Raw genomic sequence first — 20,460 nt, forward strand, 5'->3', positions numbered from 1 at the left:
GATCCCAGTTCTGCGCCCACAGGCGCCAGCGCAGCTCCCAAAGCAGCCAGACATAGAGACAAATACTTTATTGATTCCACAGCCTGAGAAAGGGATTGGGAATGTCGTAGGAAACGCTGGTCCCGCTCACAGCAGATTTAGAAATGCCTGGTTGGGGCCCTTCTGCTGGCCTGGGGGGATTCACCTGCCAGCAACACCGGCACACCAGCTCAGCCATGCCCCTGGGATAAACCGGGGAGCACTGGGATCTCTGCCTGGGCAGGGATAACAGGGATAACCAGCCACTGGCTCACTGCCAGATCCATGGCCACCATGGGACCATAAGGCATCAACCACCCCTGTGTCCTGCTGGGGACACAGAGTGACCCATCTGCCACTGTCACCCCTCCCAGCTCCTGCTGCAGTCCAGGAATGCTCCACAATGCAATCCCAGGGGCAGGAATTGTGAGACACTGGCCCAGGGGAACAGTGGGATGTCGTGTATCTCTGTGGAGCAGCTTGGATACTGCTGTCTGTCCCGTGGAGCAGGAGGTAGCTGAGGATCACACCTGGATGTGGCACAGGTGTTCCCTCAGCTCCCAAAGCTTCCCCAGCAGCACCATCACACCTTGGGAGTGACTGGAATGAAAGATGGGAAAAGCCTGCCAGTTCCCAGTGCTCACTGCTTGGAGAGGGCCAGAGACTTCAGGGTATCAAATAATTACATCAAACAACTCAAAGAAAACAAAAAAAACCTGCAAAACTAACTAAACTCAGGAGTCCCAACAGCTGCTCCATTGGGCCCGCATGGTGATGGCTCCAGGTGGGATGTGCTCCCTGTGCACAGCCAGTGTGTGGAATGTGTGTGGGGCTCTGGCCAAGGACACTGCTCCAGGGGACACCGGAGCAGCGCCAGGCCTGGCTTCCACGGGCTGCCTCCGGGCAGATCCCCCTCTCCCTGACTGAGGTAGCTGCAGAACTGTTTTCCCGTAGGATTCATTATGGTGGGATTTTGGGCAAAAGGGGATGAGCTGTGGTTGGGAGAGTGGGAGTTTCCTCCAGAGCTGAGGGGCTGCTCCATGCAAGCGGATCCACAAGGATCAGGGGTGCTGCTGCAGCATGGGGCTGGCTGACCCGTCAAGTATTCCTAAAATGACTCTGCACCCATGCAGGATGGTCCCGAGGGTGCCTGTGGCCTTCCTGATGGACCTGCCGGGATCCCTGGAATACGCCAGCACAGAACATTGGGGTTTGGTTTGTCCTCCGGATCCTCCAGTGTAAAGCTCCAGTGTTCCCGACCTGCTGGAGGGGGTGTTGGGTGATCTCCTCCCCAGGGTGGGGGGTGACAAGCGTGGCCAGGATGCGGTGGGGTCTCAGAGATGTCACGCTCTCTTGATCCGGTGTCTTTGTCAGGAAGCTTGGTCCATGGAGCAAAGGGCTGCTTGGGAATGCTGCCAGCTCCAGTCCCTTCTGCCTGTCCTCTTCAGTTGTGTTCCCGAACACAAGGGGGCAGTTCCAACATCAAGGAACGTGAAAGCTCTGCTCCTGTTTGACCAGGATTCACCTGGTCATCTCCCAGGAGTCAGCCTGGGAAAATTCCAAGCATCAGCCAACAGAAACAAGTCAGCGGAATGGTGAATCATTTTGGATCACTGGAGGCTTCCACAGTTTGCTCTCTGTTGCGGTTTCCAAGCTTCCCATTCTTTCTACAACCCAGGAAGCTCCTAAAACGTAGCAGATTCCCAATCCCGGTGTCCCAGCAGGTGCAAACCCAACAAACTCACAGCTTCTCTCCAGGGACACGCACAGTTCAGATCTGTCCCGTGGTCATTTCTCCATCATCCCTGAAGCCACTGCCCTCGATCCCAGCTGGACCACAGGCTGCACGGCTTTCCCGATGCAGTCAGGGAGCGGGGAGCCTTTGTCCGGCAGCCCCAGTGGTGTCGCTCCCAGCAGGAGCATGTTGGGTGGGCTCGCTTTTGCAGCCTCAGGGCTCCTGCTCCCTTGGGAAAGGCTCCTCTCGGCCTCAGGAGCCCTGTGCTGTGGGGATGCCGGGATAGCAGCGGGGGCCTGGGCGTTTGCCTCCTGCTGGAGCGCGGCCAGAGCCCGCTCGTGGATCTTCTCGTGGCGCAGGAGGTGATTCCGGCGGGTGAAGCACTTGTTGCAGGAGCTGCAGCAGTAGGGCCGGTCCCGCGTGTGGGTCTGGAGGTGCCGCTGCAGCGACATGGAGCAGGACAGGAACTTCTTGCAGTGGGGGCACTTCAGCCTGGAATTCGGCGGCCGTGCGATCCCGGAGCCGGACAGGCCCTCTCTGTCCGGCTCCTCCTTGGGCTGGCCCAGCCAGGCTCCCCCGGCGTGGCCGCCGCTGCCCAGCCTGTGGGCACCACCGCACAGGTCCCTGCGCGGGCGGACGCGCAGCTCGGGGTGGACGTTGCCCCAGACCTTGGCCCCGAAGGCTCTGTCCTTGACGTGGATGTCGCGGTGAAGGTCCAGGTGCCGTTTGCTGCTGAAGCCGATCTCGCACACGGGGCACTCATAGGGCCCCTCCTTGGCATGGCTGCGCTGGTGGATGATGAGGTTGATCTTGAGGCGGAAGCGCTTCCCGCACTCCGTGCAGGGATGGGACCATTCCCGCACGTACCCGCGCCGGCAGTTGCCCATCAGGAGGTTGCTGGCCTCGCACCGGTTCGGCTTCTTCTTACTCTTGGCTTTCACCAGCTCGTTTTTGGGGTACTTTTGGATCTCTGAGCCAGGAGAGGGTGTGGATTCCTCTGCCAGCAGCTCAGGCTCCTCTTCCTTCACCTTGACGTCCTCGGAAGAAGCCCCTTCGCACGGCATTTCATCTTCCATGGATGAGGTTTCCTCTGAAAGAGAGAGACACCGTGTTTGTGCCAGCACCGGTGTGACACAGGATCAGGGCCCCTCCCTGTGCTGGCACTGCTGGGGCACCTCCAGTCCTGGAGGCAGCTCTGGGCTTCTCATGACAAGAAGGACATTGAGAGGCTGGAGCATGTCCAGGGCAGGGAACGGAGCTGGGAAGGGTCTGTAGCCCCAGGAGTGGCTGAGGGAGCTGGGAAAGGGGCTCAGCCTGGAGCAAAGGAGGCTCAGGGGGGACCTTGTGGCTCTGCACAAGTCCCTGACAGGAGGGGGCAGCCGGGGGGGTCGGGCTCTGCTCCCAGGGAACAGGGACAGGAGGAGAGGGAACGGCCTCAGGCTGGGCCAGGGCAGGCTCAGGGTGGATATTGGGAACATTCCTTCTCCAAAAGGGTTGTCTGGACCTGGCACAGCTGCCCAGGGCAGGGATGGAGTGCCCATCTTCCAGGCTGAGCCTTCCGTGGTGCCATCAGGACCAGTGGCACAAGGGACCCACCTCTTAACCCACAGGATGTTTCAGGAAAAGATAAAAGGAACCCATGAAACTTCCTTTTCCCTCCCTATTTCAAGCCCATCAGGTCTGGAAGCTGCTTCCCACCCACCAGGCCCTGTGTCCCTGGCACAGGGTGACTCACCAGTGTCAGGCTCTGCTGGGTCCTCCTCCATCTCCGGGTCCTCCTCCATCTCCGGGTCCTCCTCTGTCCCTGTCTCCGGCCGATGGTCCCCCAGGGACATCACGTTCATCACCAAGATGGGGAATTCTGTTTGCAGGGAACAGGGATTTGAAAGACCCATGGAGAGCTCCCAGGTCCCTGCTCCGACATTAAGAACTCCCAGGGGTTGCTGGGAGTGTGGGGAAGAGCCAGAGAAAGCTGTGGCTCAAGAGCCAGGATGTGAATCGGTTATCAGGAAAATTCCTCCTGGAAAGGGTTGTCCCTGGCACAGGCACTGGTGGAGTCCCTGTTTCTGCAGGGATTTAAAAGCTGTGTGGATGTGGCAGCTGGGGACATGGGGCCTTGGCAGTGCTGGGGGACAGTTGGACCCGATGACCTCAGAGGACTTTTCCAACCCCACCAATTCTATGGAAAGGTGTCAGGAGGAACTGGAGTGAAGCCACACATGGACCAAAAGCAGAGGGAGGGCTGGGAGGAAGGACACCAAGGTACCATGTGCCATTGCCTCATGGAGCAGCCTCACCCCACCATCTCCACAGGCTGCATTCCTGTGTCCAGGGCCCCAACCCCCTTCCATGGTCCTGTGACAGCATCCCAAGGCTCCCGCTCCTCCCTGGCAATGCCTCTCCAAGCACCATGCCCTCTGCCATGGACACTGCCAGAGCCCCAGAGAGCTGGGGAAGAGGAAGCACATCCTCCCTGGCACCCTTGGAACTCACCTGGGCCAGCTTCCATGGGCACGGGATCCTCTCCCGAAGCCTCTTCCTTCTGCTCCATCTTTTCTGGTGTCTGTGGGGGCTTCTCATTGTTGGTGACACTTGTCTGGGGCGGGTTCTGACTGTCCCCAGTCTGTGTCTGAGGGGGTGTCTGGCTGTCCCCAGAGTGTGTCTGTGGGGACTTCGGGCTGTTCCCACTCCGTGTCCGTGGGGACTTCGGGCTGTTCCCACTCCGTGTCCTTGGGGACTTTGGGCTGTCCCCATTCCGTGTCCTTGGGGACTTTGGGCTGTTCCCACTCCGCGTCCTTGGGGACTTTGGGCTGTCCCCATTCTGTATCTGTGGGGTTTTCTGGCTGTTCCCACTCCGTGTCCATGGGGACTTTGGCCTGTCCCCACTCCGTGTCTGTGGGGGTTCCTGGCTGTCCCCAGCCTGTATCTGTGGGGTTTTCTGGCTGTCCCCATTCTGTGTCCATGAGGGCTCTGGACCCTTTTTGTCGCTGGGCTCTTCATCCCTCCTGATGCAAGACCGACCATTGGGCTTGGACACGGCACCGTCTGCTCCTGGGGAAGAGAACAGGGGCTTTATTAGGATTTGGCTGCACCTTTATCCTGCCAGATTCCCAAAGTGACCCTTGTCCCCTCCCCCAGCCCTGGCAGAGACACAAACACCTCATCCCTGCTCCAACCCCCACAGCAGAGCCGCTTCCTTGGCCCCGTGGCAGGATCCACACAGGAGAGAAGCTCCAGCTAACAGAACATGAATCCCACAGGAGATGTCCCTCTGTGTCCCTTTTCCTATCTTCCAATCCAACCCCCAAACTTCCACCGGGGCTCCAGGTGAGATTTCCCACAGGGCAGCACCTGCCCAGCTTCTCCTGGGATGCCTTTAACCCTCCAGACTCCTCAATCCTGCAGGACAGAGCCCTCGACCACGGCTCTTCCCCCATCTCTGCTGCTCCTAGCTCTGTCTGTCCCTTTCCAGCACCTCCCATCTTCCTGCCCAGCCCTCCCACTCAAAATCCATGCCCCAAGGCTCCCCAGACTCCTCTGTTCCCCCAGGGCAAGCAGAGCAGCTCCAGCCTCCCCCTCCCACCTCAGCTCCTAGTTCCTCACTTCCCAGCATGTTTCCTGTCCCTCCACAGCAGGCAGGAATGCCTCTGGAAGCTCTAGTCTTACAGGAGGCCTTTCCCACCACTCCAGACCCTCCTGCAGGTTTTGCCTGCTTTTCTCCATGGGATTCATCCGACCAAGCACAACCATTCCTCTTGGAATGAAGACTCACAGTGCTCCGGGGTGCTTTAGTCCATGGAGTGAGCACTTCCTTCCCAACAAAGGGGAGATCTCCAGGAACAGCCACCTCCTCCTGGCACCCACCTGGGGCAGCTTCCATGGGGGTTTCATCTCCTGAAGCCTCATCCATCTCTTCTGGTGCTTGGGGGTGCTTCTGACCATCCCCATTCTCTGTCCATGGGGACTCCTGACCGTCTTTGTCACTGAGCTCTTCATCCCTCTCGATCTGGGACAGGATGTCGGGCTTGGACAGGGCATAGTCTGATCATGGGGCAGAGAATGGGGGTTGTTAGGATTTGGCTGTGCCTTTACCCTGGCACATTCCAAGAGTGACCCTTGTCCCCTCTCCCAGCCCTGGCAGAGACACAAACACCTCATCCCTACTCCAAACACCTCCTTGACCCCGAGGCAGGTTCCACCCCCAAGCACGGATGCAGCCCAGGTAGAGAAGATCTTAACCAGCAGAACATGAACTAAAATCCCAAGTGAGGGAAAAGCTTTGGCTGGAATATTTCCCTCTAGTGGAAGTCAGGGACACCTTCCACTATCCCTGGTTGCTCCAAGCCCTGTCCAACCTGGCCTTGGACACTTCCAGGGATGTGGGCAACCTGTGCCAGGGCCTCACCATCCTCACAGCCTTCCAAACCCAGGCTATTCCACAATTCCATGAGCTACAGCCCCCCAAGCCTTACCCAGGGACACCAAGGTCTCATAGTTGCCCCTCATCACGGCCCGGTACAGATCCTTCTGCCAGCGCTCCAGCCTCTCCCACTCCAGCTCGTTGAAATACACCGAGATATCATCGAAGGTGAGCGGCACCTGGAATCACAGGGAATTCCCCTGGAACCACGTGTGGCTCAGGACACATCCAGCCCCACTATGGGGACACGCAGGAGCTCGGCCCCCAATCCTTCCACAGTCCCGCAGGATCCCTGGGAAGCGTCCGCCACTACCTTGGGGATCTCCCCCCGGGAGTCGGGGGGCAGGCGCAGGATCCAGAAGTTCCTGTTCTTGAGGAGGTTCTCCAGGTTGAGCAGGCGCTGCTGGAGCTGCCCATAGCCCTGCACGAGGGTGCCCAGGGTGGCCAGGCCACTGCCCAGCTCCCCGACCAGGTTCTCGCAGGCCAGGAGCCGCCGCTCCGCGCGCTCCGTGCGGCTCTGCAGCTCCTGCAGCTCCGCCGGGGCCATGCCCGGCACCGCCTTCTGCCGGAGGCTGCCCGACACCTGCGGGGGATTCAGGGTTAGGAGCCTGGCCACGGCCCTGGCCCAAGGGTGCCCAGGGAATGGGGACCCCCCCAGTAGCCCCAGTTCCGCAGGGATCTGCCAGAGCCTGGCTGCCACCCCCTCGTTCCCCTGTCCCCATCTTCCCAAGGACCAAAGGAGGCCCCCCAGGACCAGCACCTTTGGGGGGTTCCCCAGTTCCACCTCTCCCAGGACCAGCATCCCTGGGAGATCCCTTCATCCCTATGAACTGGCATCCCTGGGGCATCCCCCATCCTCCTGAACTGCCACCCCTCAGAGTCGCACCTCCCTCCCCAAGCCCTCATCCTCAGGACCCTGAGGGCCCTCTGGGCCCCCAGTCCCACCTCCTCTGTGGGACCCCCGCCCCCGTCTGAACCAGGAGCCCTGGGGAGCCCGCCTGTCCTCCTGAGCTGTCACCCCTCAGGGTCCCCCCCTATTCCCAGGATCCAGAGGGACCCCCCTGACTGCCAGAACCAGCACCCCTGGGGGTTCCCCCAGCCCCATCTCCCGTGGGGGACCCCTCAATCCCCCAGAACCAGCTCTCCCGGAGACCCCCGAGCTCCCCCTCAAGAACCCCCCCACGCCACCTCCCTCCCCCCATCCCCAGGACCCTGAGGGACCTCCCTGATCCCCCATCCCACTTCCCCTGTGGGACCCCCGCACGCCCCTGACCCAGCACCGCCGCGGCCCGCCCCGTCCCGTGTCCCGTCGCGCGTCCCGGCCCGTGCCCCGCGCCCCGGCCGGGCCCTGACCTGCGCGGGCCCCCGGCGGGACATGGCCGCGGCCGCCACCGCCGCCTCAGGCCCCGCGCCCGCGCCGCCACCGGGCCCGCAGGGGGCGCCGTCCGCCAGAGCGGCACCGCGCGGGAAGCGGCGCCCCCTGGCGGGCGGGAGGAGCAGGAGCCGGGCAGGCGGGGGCGGGGCCCGTGATGGGGCGGGGCCCGTGATGGGGCGGGGCCCGTGATGGGGCGGGGCCCGCTGTGGGGCGGGGTCCGTGATGGGGCGGGGCCCGGAGGGAGGCGGGGCCCGGAGGGAGGCGGGGCCCGCTGTGGGGCGGGGCCCGGAGGGAGGCGGGGCCCGGAGGGAGGCGGGGCCCGGAGGGAGGCGGGGTCAGGTGCTAGGGGTCACCACGGCCCGACCGCCGGCCGCCCCCCGGGCCCTGAACTGGGAGCCCCGCGGGACCCCCAGGACCAGCCCCACCTCCCCTGGGACCAGCATTCCTGGGGACCCGCTGCATCTCTGCGGTCCAGCAGCATTCCTGGGGATCCCTCATTCCCCTGAACTGGGAGCCCTGCGGGACCCCCAGGACCGGCATCGCTGGGGGGTCCTCCAGCCCCACCTCCCCTGGGACCAGCGCTCTGGGGGACCTCCCACACCCCTGAACGGACATTCCTGAGGGACCCGCAGGGTCAGCACCCCCGGGGGGTCCCCCAGCCCCACCATCCCTGGGACCAGCATCCCTGCGATCCCCCCGCAATCCCCCTGTGCGGACACCGCACGGGGCTGGCTCAGAGCCCCTCAGAGCCCCGGTGTCCCCACACTCCCACCCAGCCCAGCCCAGGGTGTCTCTGTCGGGGCTCACGCACCCTACGTGTCCCTCCAAATGCATCCTCTCCCTCCGGTGTGCCGGCTTTATTGGGGGGCTTGGCAAAGCGGGGGCAGCTGCCCCAGAAGCATTTTGGGGGGTGGGAAGGGCGGGGGGCTCAGCTCAGAGCAGGGAGCGGGCGGCTGAGCTCTCTCCTGGCGTGGGGCTGCTCCCAGTGTCCAGCATCATTCCCAGGCGGCTCCGGCATCGCTCCCGCCGCGCTCTCGGCGCTCGGTGGCTCCTGGAACGCCCCGCGGGGGCTGCCGGGGGTCTCCGCGGGGCCCGGGGTCCTGCCGGGGCTCCGTTGTCACCTGTCACAGCAGCAGGGTGCGCCCGGGGAGTGCCGCGGCCCGCGCCGGCTCCGGGCTCTCCCTCCTGGTTCTGCCCTGCGGGAGTGAGCGCGGCGTCACACGGAGCCCCGGGAGAGGGAGATGCCACCCCCATCCCTATCCCCATCCCCATCCCCATCCCCATCCCCATCCCCATCCCCATCCCGGGGGCGCACTCCGGTACCTCCAGACCCTTCCTGCTCCGTGCCCGCCTGCCCGGCTGAGCCGCATCCTCCTCACGGGAATTCCAGGGCATCGACTGCGACTCCTGCGGGACAGACGCGGGTGTGGGAGCCGCCATCCCCCGCATTCCCACATCCCGCATTCCCGCATCCCGGCGGCGCGGGCTCACCTCGCTCAGGACGGAGAAGCAGCCGGAGCAGGGTCTGTGCGGCCGCCGGCGGCCCTGCGGAGGGAAGGGGTGGATCGAGATCTGCCGGAGCCCGGGGCTGGGAATGCGGGCAGGACAGGGAGCTGCCCATGGAGCGGGAGTTGAGGGGAAGCCCCCGTCCCGCCGCGTCCTCCCCGCTCCCCCCTCGCCATCCCCGTGGGATCCTCTCCGGTTGCGCAATGCCGCGAGGGGCCGGGAATGCCGAGCCCATCCTCAGCAGGACGGGGATGCTGGAGAAGCTGCTCCCGTTCCGGGATTCGTTCCGGGCGCTCGGGCAGGGTGCGGGTCCGGGGGGCCGTGCCGGGCTGGGCCATTCCCCCTCCCGCGCTGCTCCCGGCATTCCCGGCCCTGTTATTCCCAGCTTTACCCCTCTCCCTGCACTACCGACCTCTCTCCCGCGTGCCACCATCCTGGAGCCGCCGTGGTCAGCTCGGGCTCCGGCCACGGCCACAGCGGCCACGGCCACAGCGCAGAGCAGCCACAGCCTCATGGTGTCACTGCCCCGCCTGGACCTTGGCCCCTGATGTCACCACGGTGACCCCGAAAGGTCAGTCGGAGCCGGGGCTGCCGGACACAGGGAGAGGAAAGGGCCGGTTCTGGATAAGGGCTGGAGGAAACATCTCCCAAAACCGTGTCCGGGGGGTCCTGCTCTCCCTGCACCCCTCTGGTGGAGTCCTGGAATCCTGGAATGGCCCGGGCTGGGAGGGAATTGAGGGATGATCCAGTCTTTTACCAACAGCAATTCCACATCCTGCTGCTGCTCCAACAAACCCCACAATTCCGGATTCTGGGATTGCTATGAAACCAAACCACGCTCACTGTACCCATTTAGTGATCAGTGATTACTCCTGGCCACTCCTGCGGGTTCCTAGGATACGATGGAATTGGATTCATTACGATTTTCTGGCTTTCAGTGGCGCAGATGTGAAGGGTCCGGGCAGGACAGAGGAATTCCATAGGGAATTCCAGCGGATAGATGGAGACTGCTTGCACGAGGTTGGTGGGAAGGGAATTAAAGAGAAGCTGCACACGGGAGAGGCAGAATCGCCGGGAACTTTATCCGAGAGAAGCGGGAAATCCAGAGGAGGCTCAGCCAGGAGCCAGCGCGGAGGGATGCGGGGGCAGCGGGAGGTACGGGCTCAGGCCTCAGGGAAGAGCATGGGGAAACCCGGAGTCTGGGTGGGATGTGAGATCATTTCTGGTGGAAAACCTGACAATTCTCCTGCTCAGTTTGGGATTTCAGGAGAACCGGTGACTCTGGAGGCCTAGCGGGATGAGAGCGGCCTAGATGCAGGCGGGCTCTGCTGCCGGGGAACAGGGACGGGACAGGAGGAAACGGCCTCAGGGGAGGGCCCGGTGGGACAGCGGGAAAACCCCTGCAGGAAGAGACTGTCCCGCCGTGCCCCAGCTGCCCAGGGCCGCGCTGCCGCCCCGTTCCCGGCGGGATTTGAACGCCCCGGATCCGGGAATCACGTGCGGGGTCACCGGGGCGCTTCCGGGGCCCGCGGGGCGCCACTTCCGGCTCGGCAATGGCGGCGCTTCCGGCGGGGGCGGGGCCTGTACCGGAAGCGCGTGCGGGAGAGGCCGCGGAGCCGCCGGGCCCCCCCGGAACCTCCCGGGCCCCCCCCGAGCCCCGCGGGGCCCCCCGGCCGCCATGGCGGGGCAGGCGCAGGTAGGAGCCGGGCGCTGGCCGGGGGAGCCCCGGGCTGCCCTCGCCGCCGCCCGGGCCCTCGATGTCCGGCCCCCCCCGAGCCCCCCCGGATCCGAGGGGGTCCCGCAGCGCCCCCTCCGATGCTGCTGGCGGGGCTTGGCCTCAAATGGCCAGGGACCCCCCAACCCCATCATCCCCCCATCACCCCTTCAGCCCCACCCCGAAAACCCAAATACCCCCCCAAATCACCCCCACATCACACCCCCGATCCCACCCCATCACCCCCTCCATCGCCCCCTCCACTGCCCCCCACTCCCATGAAATTCCCCCTGAAGACCCCCATCCCTAACACCACCCGTCACTCCCCACCCCCTCACCCCCGCAAAATCCCCATCAACCCCCAAAACCCCCCATCCCATTCCCCCAATCCCCCCCACCCCAAAACCCCTATCACCCTCCACATTTCTCCCCCACATCCCTCCCCTCCCCGCTGGGATCGATCCCGGGGGATTTCCTGGGATGTGCCCTGGGGGGTCACAGGGGGCTGTCCAGCTCCAGGTGACCTGGGGGGGTCCTGGACTATCCCAGTGCCATGGGGATCACGGAGTGCTCCCAGTAGGATCGGTAAAACACATCCCGAGGTGCCGGATTCCAGTGGTTGGCGCTGAATTCCAGCCTCTCCTCCTCCCAGATCCGCAATTCCCCCTAGAGTGGGGAACGCACCTTCCTGGGATGGTGCCATCCACGGCCTCGTGTCCTGGGAGCTCCCCTGGCATGGGAAAGGCTTCTCCTGTGGGAGGGTGTGATCCCTGGGGGAAGGTGTGATCCCTGGGGAAGGTGTGATCCCTGGGAAGGTGTGATCCCTGGGGGAAGGTGTGATCCCTGGGGAAGGTGTGATCCCTGGGAAGGTGTGATCCCTGAGGGAAGGTGTGATCCCTGGGGGAAGGTGTGATCCCTGAGGGAAGGTGTGATCCCTGGGAAGGTGTGATCCCTGGGGAAGGTGTGATCCCTGGGAAGGTGTGATCCCTGAGGGAAGGTGTGATCCCTGGGGGAAGGTGTGATCCCTGGGAAGGTGTGATCCCTGGGGAAGGTGTGATCCCTGGGAAGGTGTGATCCCTGAGGGAAGGTGTGATCCCTGGGGGAAGGTGTGATCCCTGGGAAGGTGTGATCCCTGGGGAAGGTGTGATCCCTGGGAAGGTGTGATCCCTGAGGGAAGGTGTGATCCCTGGGGGAAGGTGTGATCCCTGGGGAAGGTGTGATCCCTGGGAAGGTGTGATCCCTGAGGGAAGGTGTGATCCCTGGGGGAAGGTGTGATCCCTGGGGAGGTGTGATCCCTGGGGAAGGTGTGATCCCTGGGGAAGGTGTGATCCTTGAGGGAAGGTGTGATCCCTGGGAAGGTGTGATCCCTGAGGGAAGGTGTGATCCCTGGGGAAGGTGTGATCCCTGGGGGAAGGTGTGATCCCTGGGAAGGTGTGATCCCTGGGGAAGGTGTGATCCCTGGGGGAAGGTGTGATCCCTGGGGGAAGGTGTGATCCCTGGGAAGGTGTGATCCCTGGGGAAGGTGTGATCCCTGGGGGAAGGTGTGATCCCTGGGAAGGTGTGATCCCTGAGGGAAGGTGTGATCCCTGGGGGAAGGTGTGATCCCTGAGGGAAGGTGTGATCCCTGGGGAAGGTGTGATCCCTGGGAAGGTGTGATCCCTGGGGAAGGTGTGATCCCTGGGGGAAGGTGTGATCCCTGGGAAGGTGTGATCCCTGGGGAAGGTGTGATCCCTGGGGGAAGGTGTGATCCCTGGGAAGGTGTGATCCCTGAGGGAAGGTGTGATCCCTGGGGGAAGGTGTGATCCCTGGGAAGGTGTGATCCCCAAGGAGGGTGTGATCCCTGGGGAAGGTGTGATCCCTGGGGAAGGTGTGATCCCTGGGAAAGGTGTGATCCCTGAGGGAAGGTGTGATCCCTGAGGGAAGGTGTGATCCCCAAGGAGGGTGTGATCCCTGGGGAAGGTGTGATCCCTGGGGAAGGTGTGATCCCTGGGGGAAGGTGTGATCCCTGAGGGAAAGTGTGATCCCTGAGGGAAGGTGTGATCCCTGAGGAGGGTGTGATCCCCGAGAGAAGGTGTGATCCCTGGAAAGGTGTGATCCCTGGGGAGGGTGTGATCCCTGATCCCGTGGCAGGAGCCGGTGACCTTCGAGGACGTGACGGTGTTCCTGAGCCGGGCGGAGTGGGACGCGCTCCCGGCGGGGCAGCGGGAGCTGTACCGGGATGTCGTGTCGGACACCTACGAGCTCCTGACCTCCCTGGGTAATCCCGGGAATCGCCCTGGGCGGGGGTTCCCTCGGGTCCCACCCCAGCGGGGCCGTGCGGCTTCCAGAACTCTGAATCCCAGAATCCCAGAGTTGTTGAGGTTGGAAAAGGCCTTGGAGATGCCCAAATCCAACCGTTCCCCAGCACAGCCAAGGCCACCACTCGTCCATGTCTCCAAGTGCCACATCCACGCGGCTTTCCAATCCCTCCAGGGTTGGACAACCCTTTCCATGAGGAGTTTTCCCTAACAGGGGCTGATCAGGGTGTTTAGTGCTGGAAAATGCAGGATTTGGGTTTGGGTTTGAGCACCCCTGGAAATGATTCCCTAAGATCAGGGAGCACAGTGGGATGTTCCACCCCTGGGAGCTGCTCCCGGGATGAGCAGGAGACATTCCCTCGCTGGGAACGCCCGTCAGCGGAGCTGGGAGCTGACTCCCACACTTCCATCAGGGCTCTGCCTTCATCCTCGGGAGTAAATCCCTCTCTGGCAGCAGCTCTGGTTTCTCCCTCGCTTTTCCCACATCCCAGAGGTGTTTTCGTGCACGGTGAGGCACAGCCAGGGTGGGCCAGTCCTTGGTTTTCCTGTGATGAGGGACAGCACAAGGCTTTCTGTCCCATCCCCAGGTTATCCAGGCCCCAAACCTGACATCCTGCACCGGCTGGAGCGCGGGGAAGAGCCGTGGGTCTGCCCATCTCCAGGTGAGCAGCAACATCCCGACCCTGAGGGATGGAATTCATGTCCAGGATGGGCTCAGGGCTCCCTCCTCCATCCCCATGGCCAAGGAGCAGCTGGGATTCCTGGTGGGGACGAGGACAGGGCTCTTCCTTCATTCCCGTGGCCATGGAGAGTCAGGATTCCCAGCCTGGCCGGTGACATGCACTGTTTTCCTGCAGGACACGCCGGGAGCTGGCTGGAGGAGCCGTCCTCTGGCTGGTGGCCCAGAGCCAGTGGGTGCCAGGAGCTGGAGGAGGGGCCAGAGCCTTCGTCTCCAGGTGAATCCTCCTCCCTCCTGCTCCAGCCCCATCCCTGAGGAGCTCCAGCCCCATCCCTGGGGCACCTCCAGGGCCTCTCCCACTGCTGGGCTCTCCTGACATCTGGCAGAGGTTGGGATGTGGAGCCCGGGTGGTCCCGGACCGGGAAGAAGGGATGTTCCTCTTCCTGCTCCAGCCAGGAAGAATCCAACCCCTTCCCACCCCTCTCCCAGCAGGATGGAGCACGTCGTGCTGTCTCCAGGCCAGGAGGCTCCTGAAGAAGTTTGGCTGTCACAAGGGAAGGAGCGAATTCCCGTCGGAAGCGGACAGTGGAGTGAGGAGCCAAGTCTGGCCATGGCTCGTGAAGGAGGAAGAGGAGGAGAAACCTGAACTGGTGGAAAACCTGCCCCCGAGCGAGACGTTCCTCCTTCATTCCGTGACGAAGCAGCGGAGCGTGTGTCCTTGGGGACGGCTGTGGGATCGCTCTGGGGAGAGGAATCACGGCCACGCCCAAAACCACGGCCACACCTCGGGAGAGGCGACGCTTCTCCCGGGAAACCGGGAGCTGCAGGTGGAGGAGCTGCGAGCGGCCGTGGCGAAGGACCACAGCTACTGCCTGTGGTGCGAGCCGGGAACGCCCTGTGCTCCCAGGCCGTGCTCGCCGTGGGAACACGACTACTTCCAGGGGCCCCGGGCCAGGAGGATCTGCAGACCCCGCAGGCGTGGGGCTGCGCGCTGCCGGGTGGCGCGGCCGCGCTCCCGCTTCCACAGGGTGCTCCGGAAAGCCAGGGAGATCCTGCGGCGCTACCGGCCCTACAGGAGGTCGGGGTTGCCTTGGGCAGGCTGCTCTGGCTGCCGTGCTGCTGCGCAGGGGACAAACCCCGGGGCTTCTCTTCCGACAGATGCGGCTGCGCCGTGCGGCCTCCAGAGCGCCGGGAACGCCAAGGGGGTGACGTCGGACGCGCGACGCGCCCCAAAGTGGATTTTGGGAACTGGGGCTTCACCCCCCGCCCCAATCCCGGCTGCAGGGGTGAGGAAGGGAGCGAAGCCTCTGGAGGATCCTGGAACCCGCTGGAAAATTAATGGACGTGTGGAATCCCAGGGGGGGTCGCTGCAGGCCGTGATCCGGGACGCGCTGAGGGCTGTCAGGTCCATGTTGAACTCCATGTGCCAGAAGTTCGAGCTCCAGGGGTTCTCCCAAGTGAAGAGCATCTGGCCCATCGTCATCGAGATCGACAACTTGGGGGAGATTGGAAAGCCCTGACTCCCGGCGGGAATCCTGGGATTGGATTCCCTGAGGCACAGCGCCCAATCCCCCACAGCCCTGGGGGCTTCAGGAGGAGAAACGTGGCAGAGGCGGATTGGGGGGGTTAAAACTTCCCCAGCCCTGAACTGGGATTGATTGAGAACCTTTGGAGAAAAGCAGTGGGAAAGGGGAGAATCAGTGTGGCTCGAAGGAGGAAAGAAGGAAAAGTTAAGCGAGGGATCCTGAAATCCTGGACTCCGGGAACGGGATGGGCTGGAAAAGATCTTAAAAACCGACCAGGGATTGGGCTGTGCTCCCCAGGGATCAAGGAACAAACGGCCTCAGGCTGTGCCAGGGGTGGGTGTTGGGGTGGGTGGAGGGGTGGGTGGAGGGAAGGACAAAGGAAGGCTCCGTTCCAGTTGTGTGGAAGCGTTTTCTTGGGAAGTCCAGCCTGCCTTGAATTCCCAGCAGCTCCGTGAGCCTCTGGAAATGGGTCATTAGAAGGAAAAGGTGATTTCTGGGATGTTCTCCAGTGCCCTTCCAGGGGGCAGGTGCTGTTATGGGGACAGAAGGAAGCTGCAGTGAATTAAAGCAAACGGAACCGTGGATTCCTTAATTCTCCCACTTTCCGTGTACATGGGGGCAGCAGGTGGAAAATCTGGGCTGCTTGGATTAGGGATGCTCCCACCATGGCTGGTGCTGGTTCTGGCAGGGGGATGTTCCTGGCAGCTGCAGGGGGTTGACTTTGGGGCTTTCAGCATTCTTCTTCCAGCCTCCCAAATAATTTTGAGGCAGCTGGAGGGGCTCATCCTGGAGAAAAGGAGGCTCAGGAGGCACCTTCTGGCTCTTGGGAATTCCTTGGAAGAAGGTCGGAGCCAGGAGGGCTCGGGCTCTGCTCCCAGGTGACAGGACAAGAGGAAACGGCCTCAAGGGGAGGCTCAGGGTGGATATTGGGAAAATTTCTCCGGGAAAAGGCTGTCCAGCCCTGGCACAGCTGCCCAGGGCAGGGGTGGAGGCCCCATCGCTGGAGGGAGTTACCAGCCCTGTGCATGTGGCTCTTGGAGACATGGTCAGGGGTGGCCTTGGACTCGGGGATCTCTGAGGGCTTTGCCGACCTCAACAATTCCATCATTCCGCAATTCCTGTAAGGACGGTCGCGCCTCGTCGGTGCCAGCGGACAGTGAAACGGGATTTTAAAGCCAATAAAACCGGCGAAATATCTCAGAAGCCGCTTTGTCCTGGCTCCAGGTGAGGTTTCAGGGCCTGGGGGGTCCCGTCTCCTCCCCCCATTCCCCAGCTCCCCCCCCCGCGGCCCCCCCGCCCGCACAGGCCGTGGAAGCGGCGGCACCGGCGCCCAATAGCAGCGGGAGCTTCAGGTCACGTGCCGCGCTCCGCCAATCACAGCGGCGCCGCGCGGCCCGGATGCTGTGCGGCCTCCCAACATGGCGCCGCCCTGTAAGCGCGGGGAACGCGCCACTTCCGGGTCGAGGCGCGAGGTGACGTTGGGGGCGTGGCCTGGCGCGGAAGCGCGCGCGTTTACAGGCGTGGCCACGCCCCCTCGGCGCGGTTGCCATGGGAACCGGGGCGGGGCCGTTGCCGTGGAAACCAGGGACGCACCGGGGCCTGGAGCGGGAAACCGGGACACGGAGGGACCGGCAGGGACCGGCAGGGACACGGAGCCGCTGGAGAGAGCCCAGAGGAGGCCCCGGAGCGGCCCCAGGGCTGGAGCCCCTCTGCTCTGGAGCCAGGCTGGGACAGCTGGGAATGTTCCCCTGGAGAAGGGAAGGACACAGGGAGAGCTCAGAGCCCCTTGCAGGGCCTAAAGGGGCTGCAGGAGAGCTGCAGAGGGACTGGGGACAAGGCCTGGAGGGACAGGACCCAGGGAATGGCTTCCCAGTGCCAGAGGGCAGGGCTGGATGGGATATTGGGAATTGGGAATTGCTGGCTGGGAGGGTGGGAAGGGGCTGGGCTGGAATTGCCAGAGCAGCTGGGGCTGCCCCTGGATCCCTGGCAGTGCCCAAGGCCAGGCTGGAGCAGCCTGGGACAGTGGGAGGTGTCCCTGCCCATGGCAGGGGTGGGAATGGGACGGGATTGATGGTCCATTCCAACCCAAAGCATTCCAGGACGATTCCGTGATGGACCAGACATGCCCTCCCTTCTGTATCCCTGAATCCCTGACCTGCTGGGTTGGAAGGACCTTAAAGCCCATCCAGTCCCTCCCCCTGCCTCAGACTGGGAACGTTGCCCTGCCCAGGTTGGATCAGGGTCTTGGTGTGGGAACGGCTCCAAGACAAACCTGAGGGTGTTCCGGAATGAGGAGCATGATCCTGGGAAGGGCAAATAAAGCCCAAGTCAGATTTATGAGCTGGGCAGAACAGATTTATGAACCCCGGCTCAGGGTTCAGGGTTTGGCTTGGCGGGGGATTTACTCCCTTTCCTGTCAGAGGTGGGAGATGCCCGGGGAGTCACAAATTCCTGAGGAAAACTCACTGGATTTTCCCTTTTTTAGTCCCAAAATGGCCTCCAAGGATTTCGTGGCTGTCTGGAGCCTGCTCGGGGCTGGCACAGGCACCTAAAAATGAAATTTAAATCTCTTACCTCGATTTTGAACCTGTTTCTCTTACTGTTAAATCCTAGGGGGGATATATGGGGGAAACAGGAATAACTGAGGAGTTTGGAAGGAGCTGGGAGGAATTTGGAGGGAATTCAGAAGGAAGTGAAGAATTTGGAGGGAATCTGGGAAGGAACGGGGACAAATTCAGAAGGAATTGGGAAAGACTTGGAGGGAAGCAGAGACAACTGGAAGAGGTTTCTTCTGATGGACGAGACCAGGGAAAACGGGCTCTGGGAGATGCTTTGTGTCCACTGAGGTTGTCCAGAGAGACCAATCAGTCCCTGGGGAGGTGTTGGAATCCCCCTCCCTGGAGGTTCTTAGTGTGAGCCTGGATGTGGTGCAGGATAATCCCACCCAAGGTCCCTTTTCCATGGAAGGTTGGACCTGGAACGTTCCGGGGTCAGGCGGGGTTGTGCTGCAGGGCTGTGACCGACACCGTCCCTCCCCGGAGACTTCCCAGTGCCACCCCCTGCTGTCTTTGTCCCCATGTGATTTACGAGGGTGTTTTCCATGGCCTCCACTGATCCCAGCTCCGAACCCTCTGCGTGGCTCCAGGGGGGGGCTTGAGCCGAGGGTCATCCTCCGGGCAGGATCCTGGGTGTCCTCCTGGAGCTTCCTGCTCTCCTGGGGAAGAGCGGCCGCTCCCACGTTGGTGTTTGGTGAAACCCACCCTGTTTGCAGAGAGGGACAGGCCATAAATCAGCCCTGGGCTGGAAAAACCCCATCCGTCTCCAGAGAATCAAGGAATTGTTGAGGGGAAAAGTCCTCAGAGTCTATCGAGTCCAACCATCCCCAGCACTGCCAAGGCCACCCCTGCCCCATGTCCCCAAGTGCCACATCCACAGGGCTGTTAAATCCCTCCAGCAATGGGCACTCCACCCCTGCCCTGGGCAGCTGTGCCAGGGCCAGACAGCCCTTCTGGGGAAGGAATGTTCCCAATATCCAACCTGAGCCTCCCCTGGCCTGACACAGCCTGATACCACTTCCTCTTCTGTCTGTGTTCCCTGGGAGCAGAGCCCGATCCTCACCTGGCTCGGACCTTTCATCCCACCACGCCCTGGACCACCCACGGCCATGTCTGTCCCCTCTGTCACCCCCGTCCTCGCTGTCACCCCCTGGTAACACATTCCCTGCCCTGGCGACCCCCATGGCACGGGACCCCAAACCCTGTGACCTTCTGCTGACCAAAAGTGACCAAGACACCCATCCCCACTGACCCGGGGACCAGAGCGGGCTGGGCTGGGCTGGGCTCTGGGCCCGATTCATCCCACCTGGAATGTCCCGGTGTCCCAGCCCCCTGGAACGCCCACGGCAGCTCCCATAAAAGTGCTCCTGGCCCGGTGGGAAGCAGGATCCAGGATCCAGGAGCCAGGATGGGGCCGTGCCGGGCGCTGCCACTGCCGCCGCTGCTGCTGCTCGTGGGGCTGGCCGGAGCCTCCACGCTGTGGCCACAGGGATCCACGCCGGGATGGGACGGATTCACGCTGTCCTCGCTGGGACCCCGGGCCCTGAGCTACGAGGACGTGGTGGCGGCGGCCGTGGAGCTGCTCAACGCCAGGGCCGTCAGTCCCCACGTCCTGCGGCTCCGGGAGGCTCAGCCCCGGCCCGGGTGGGTGAGTGCTGAGCTCTCCCTTTCCAGGAGAAGCTCCAGGACCGGGCAGTGGTGGATCCAACCGTTCTGCCCCGTTTTGGGTCTGACCCCCACGGGATTGAGCGCAGCCGAGTCTGGGCTGAGCCTGACCCGCTCCAGGCTGGACGTGGCCCCTCCTGGGGCTGGCTCCGGCCCGTTGCGGGGCTGGGCACTGGGGGCGGTGGGGCCCTGATGGGTTCTGTCCCCTTTCCCAGCCCTCGGACCTGCAGAGCCGGCAGGAGCTGAGCTTCACCCTGGAGGAAACCACGTGCCGGACACCGGGAATGGACACCGGCAACTGCAAGAGCCGCTGGCTCGGGGTGAGGCTTCGTCCTGTGGCAACTGGGGATTATCCGGTGGGGAAACTGAGGCACGGGGGGGTTGGGCTCTCCCGTGTCCCCTCTGCGTCCCCACAGGCGGTGACCTGGTGCCACGGCTTTGTTTTCCTGGAGGAGCAGAAGCCCACGGTGGAGCTCTCCTGCGAGAACGCTCCGGCCGCGGTACGAGGGGGCCGGAATGGCTCCGTGTCCCCCCGGCTGCCGGGGGTGCCCCCGGTCCCTCCTCATCCTCCCAAAGTCTGACACCGCTCCTTGTTTTCCCAGTTCGGCCGGACCTGGAAGTCCAAGATCAAGGATTTCTTTGGCAAGGTCAAGCAGCGCTTCCGGGGCTTCTTCCAGTGCGGTCGGATTTGGATCCGGGACAGGCTCAACCTCAAGGCACCCAAACCCTGAGGGGACCCTGCTGTGTCCCCTCCCTGTGTCCCCTCCCTGTGCCCCCCACCCGGCTGCTTCACTGCCAATAAACGTCCCTGCATCGCTCCCGGTGTCACCCTGAGTGTCCCTGCGCCCCTACGGGGACCCCCGAGCGCCCCCAAAATCCCCCCTGTGCCCAGCCCGGGAGCTCTGAGAGCTGGGGACACCCTGCGGGTCACGAAGTGGGGGTGTCACGAGTGAGCGGCACTCAGTGGGGC

At 63.1% G+C, this 20,460-nt stretch overlaps 3 protein-coding genes across 5 annotated transcripts; 2 read left to right on the plus strand and 1 right to left on the minus strand.

Moving 5' to 3' along the window:
• Positions 1–53: 53 nt before the first annotated feature.
• LOC116438970 (zinc finger protein 777-like) lies at positions 54–7,584 on the minus strand. Its single transcript, XM_032098253.1, has 7 exons — positions 7,527–7,584; positions 6,487–6,756; positions 6,226–6,352; positions 5,618–5,794; positions 4,247–4,804; positions 3,489–3,614; positions 54–2,843 (listed from the first exon to the last, which is right to left on the minus strand). Exons 1-7 carry the CDS (start codon positions 7,548–7,550, stop codon positions 1,807–1,809), a joined length of 2,319 nt encoding a protein of 772 aa, XP_031954144.1. The 5' UTR covers positions 7,551–7,584; the 3' UTR covers positions 54–1,806.
• Positions 7,585–9,535: 1,951 nt separating this feature from the next.
• On the plus strand, positions 9,536–15,857 carry LOC116452725. 3 transcript variants are annotated; one of them, XM_032127436.1, is made up of 7 exons: positions 9,536–9,625; positions 9,993–10,209; positions 10,309–10,750; positions 12,899–13,025; positions 13,653–13,727; positions 13,923–14,021; positions 14,234–15,857. In XM_032127436.1, the coding sequence occupies exons 3-7, from the start codon at positions 10,367–10,369 to the stop codon at positions 15,262–15,264; spliced, it is 1,716 nt and encodes a 571-aa protein (XP_031983327.1). In that variant the 5' UTR covers positions 9,536–9,625; positions 9,993–10,209; positions 10,309–10,366; the 3' UTR covers positions 15,265–15,857. The 3 variants fall into 3 exon arrangements, with proteins under 3 accessions (XP_031983327.1, XP_031983403.1, XP_031983496.1); XM_032127512.1 differs by lacking the exon at positions 9,993–10,209 and having other exon boundaries at positions 9,539–9,625; XM_032127605.1 differs by lacking the exon at positions 9,536–9,625 and having other exon boundaries at positions 9,700–10,209; positions 14,237–15,857.
• A 1,439-nt stretch (positions 15,858–17,296) lies between these two features.
• On the plus strand, positions 17,297–20,307 carry LOC116452863 (cathelicidin-B1-like). Its single transcript, XM_032127736.1, has 4 exons — positions 17,297–19,473; positions 19,706–19,810; positions 19,907–19,990; positions 20,093–20,307. Exons 1-4 carry the CDS (start codon positions 19,234–19,236, stop codon positions 20,219–20,221), a joined length of 558 nt encoding a protein of 185 aa, XP_031983627.1. The 5' UTR covers positions 17,297–19,233; the 3' UTR covers positions 20,222–20,307.
• The last annotated feature ends 153 nt before the right edge of the window (positions 20,308–20,460 follow it).

The sequence above is a fragment of the Corvus moneduloides genome, chromosome 1 (assembly GCF_009650955.1).
Source record: "Corvus moneduloides isolate bCorMon1 chromosome 1, bCorMon1.pri, whole genome shotgun sequence".
Classification (NCBI taxonomy): domain Eukaryota; kingdom Metazoa; phylum Chordata; class Aves; order Passeriformes; family Corvidae; genus Corvus; species Corvus moneduloides.

Bases quoted from the DNA above. Each gene is read 5' to 3' on its own strand.
- LOC116452863 (XM_032127736.1), top strand. From the start codon at position 19,234: ATGGGGCCGTGCCGGGCGCTGCCACTGCCGCCGCTGCTGCTGCTCGTG. The intron at 19,474-19,705 runs GTGAGTGCTGAG...CCCCTTTCCCAG, and splicing joins CTCAGCCCCGGCCCGGGTGG to CCCTCGGACCTGCAGAGCCG. The intron at 19,991-20,092 runs GTACGAGGGGGC...TTGTTTTCCCAG, and splicing joins GCGAGAACGCTCCGGCCGCG to TTCGGCCGGACCTGGAAGTC.
- LOC116438970 (XM_032098253.1), bottom strand. From the start codon at position 7,550: ATGTCCCGCCGGGGGCCCGCGCAG. The intron at 6,757-7,526 runs GTCAGGGCCCGG...AATCCCCCGCAG, and splicing joins CCCGCCGGGGGCCCGCGCAG to GTGTCGGGCAGCCTCCGGCA. The intron at 6,353-6,486 runs GTAGTGGCGGAC...CTGTGATTCCAG, and splicing joins CCCGGGGGGAGATCCCCAAG to GTGCCGCTCACCTTCGATGA.
- LOC116452725 (XM_032127436.1), top strand. From the start codon at position 10,367: ATGCAGGCGGGCTCTGCTGCCGGGGAACAGGGACGGGACAGGAGGAAA. The intron at 10,751-12,898 runs GTAGGAGCCGGG...ATCCCGTGGCAG, and splicing joins CCATGGCGGGGCAGGCGCAG to GAGCCGGTGACCTTCGAGGA. The intron at 13,728-13,922 runs GTGAGCAGCAAC...GTTTTCCTGCAG, and splicing joins GTGGGTCTGCCCATCTCCAG to GACACGCCGGGAGCTGGCTG.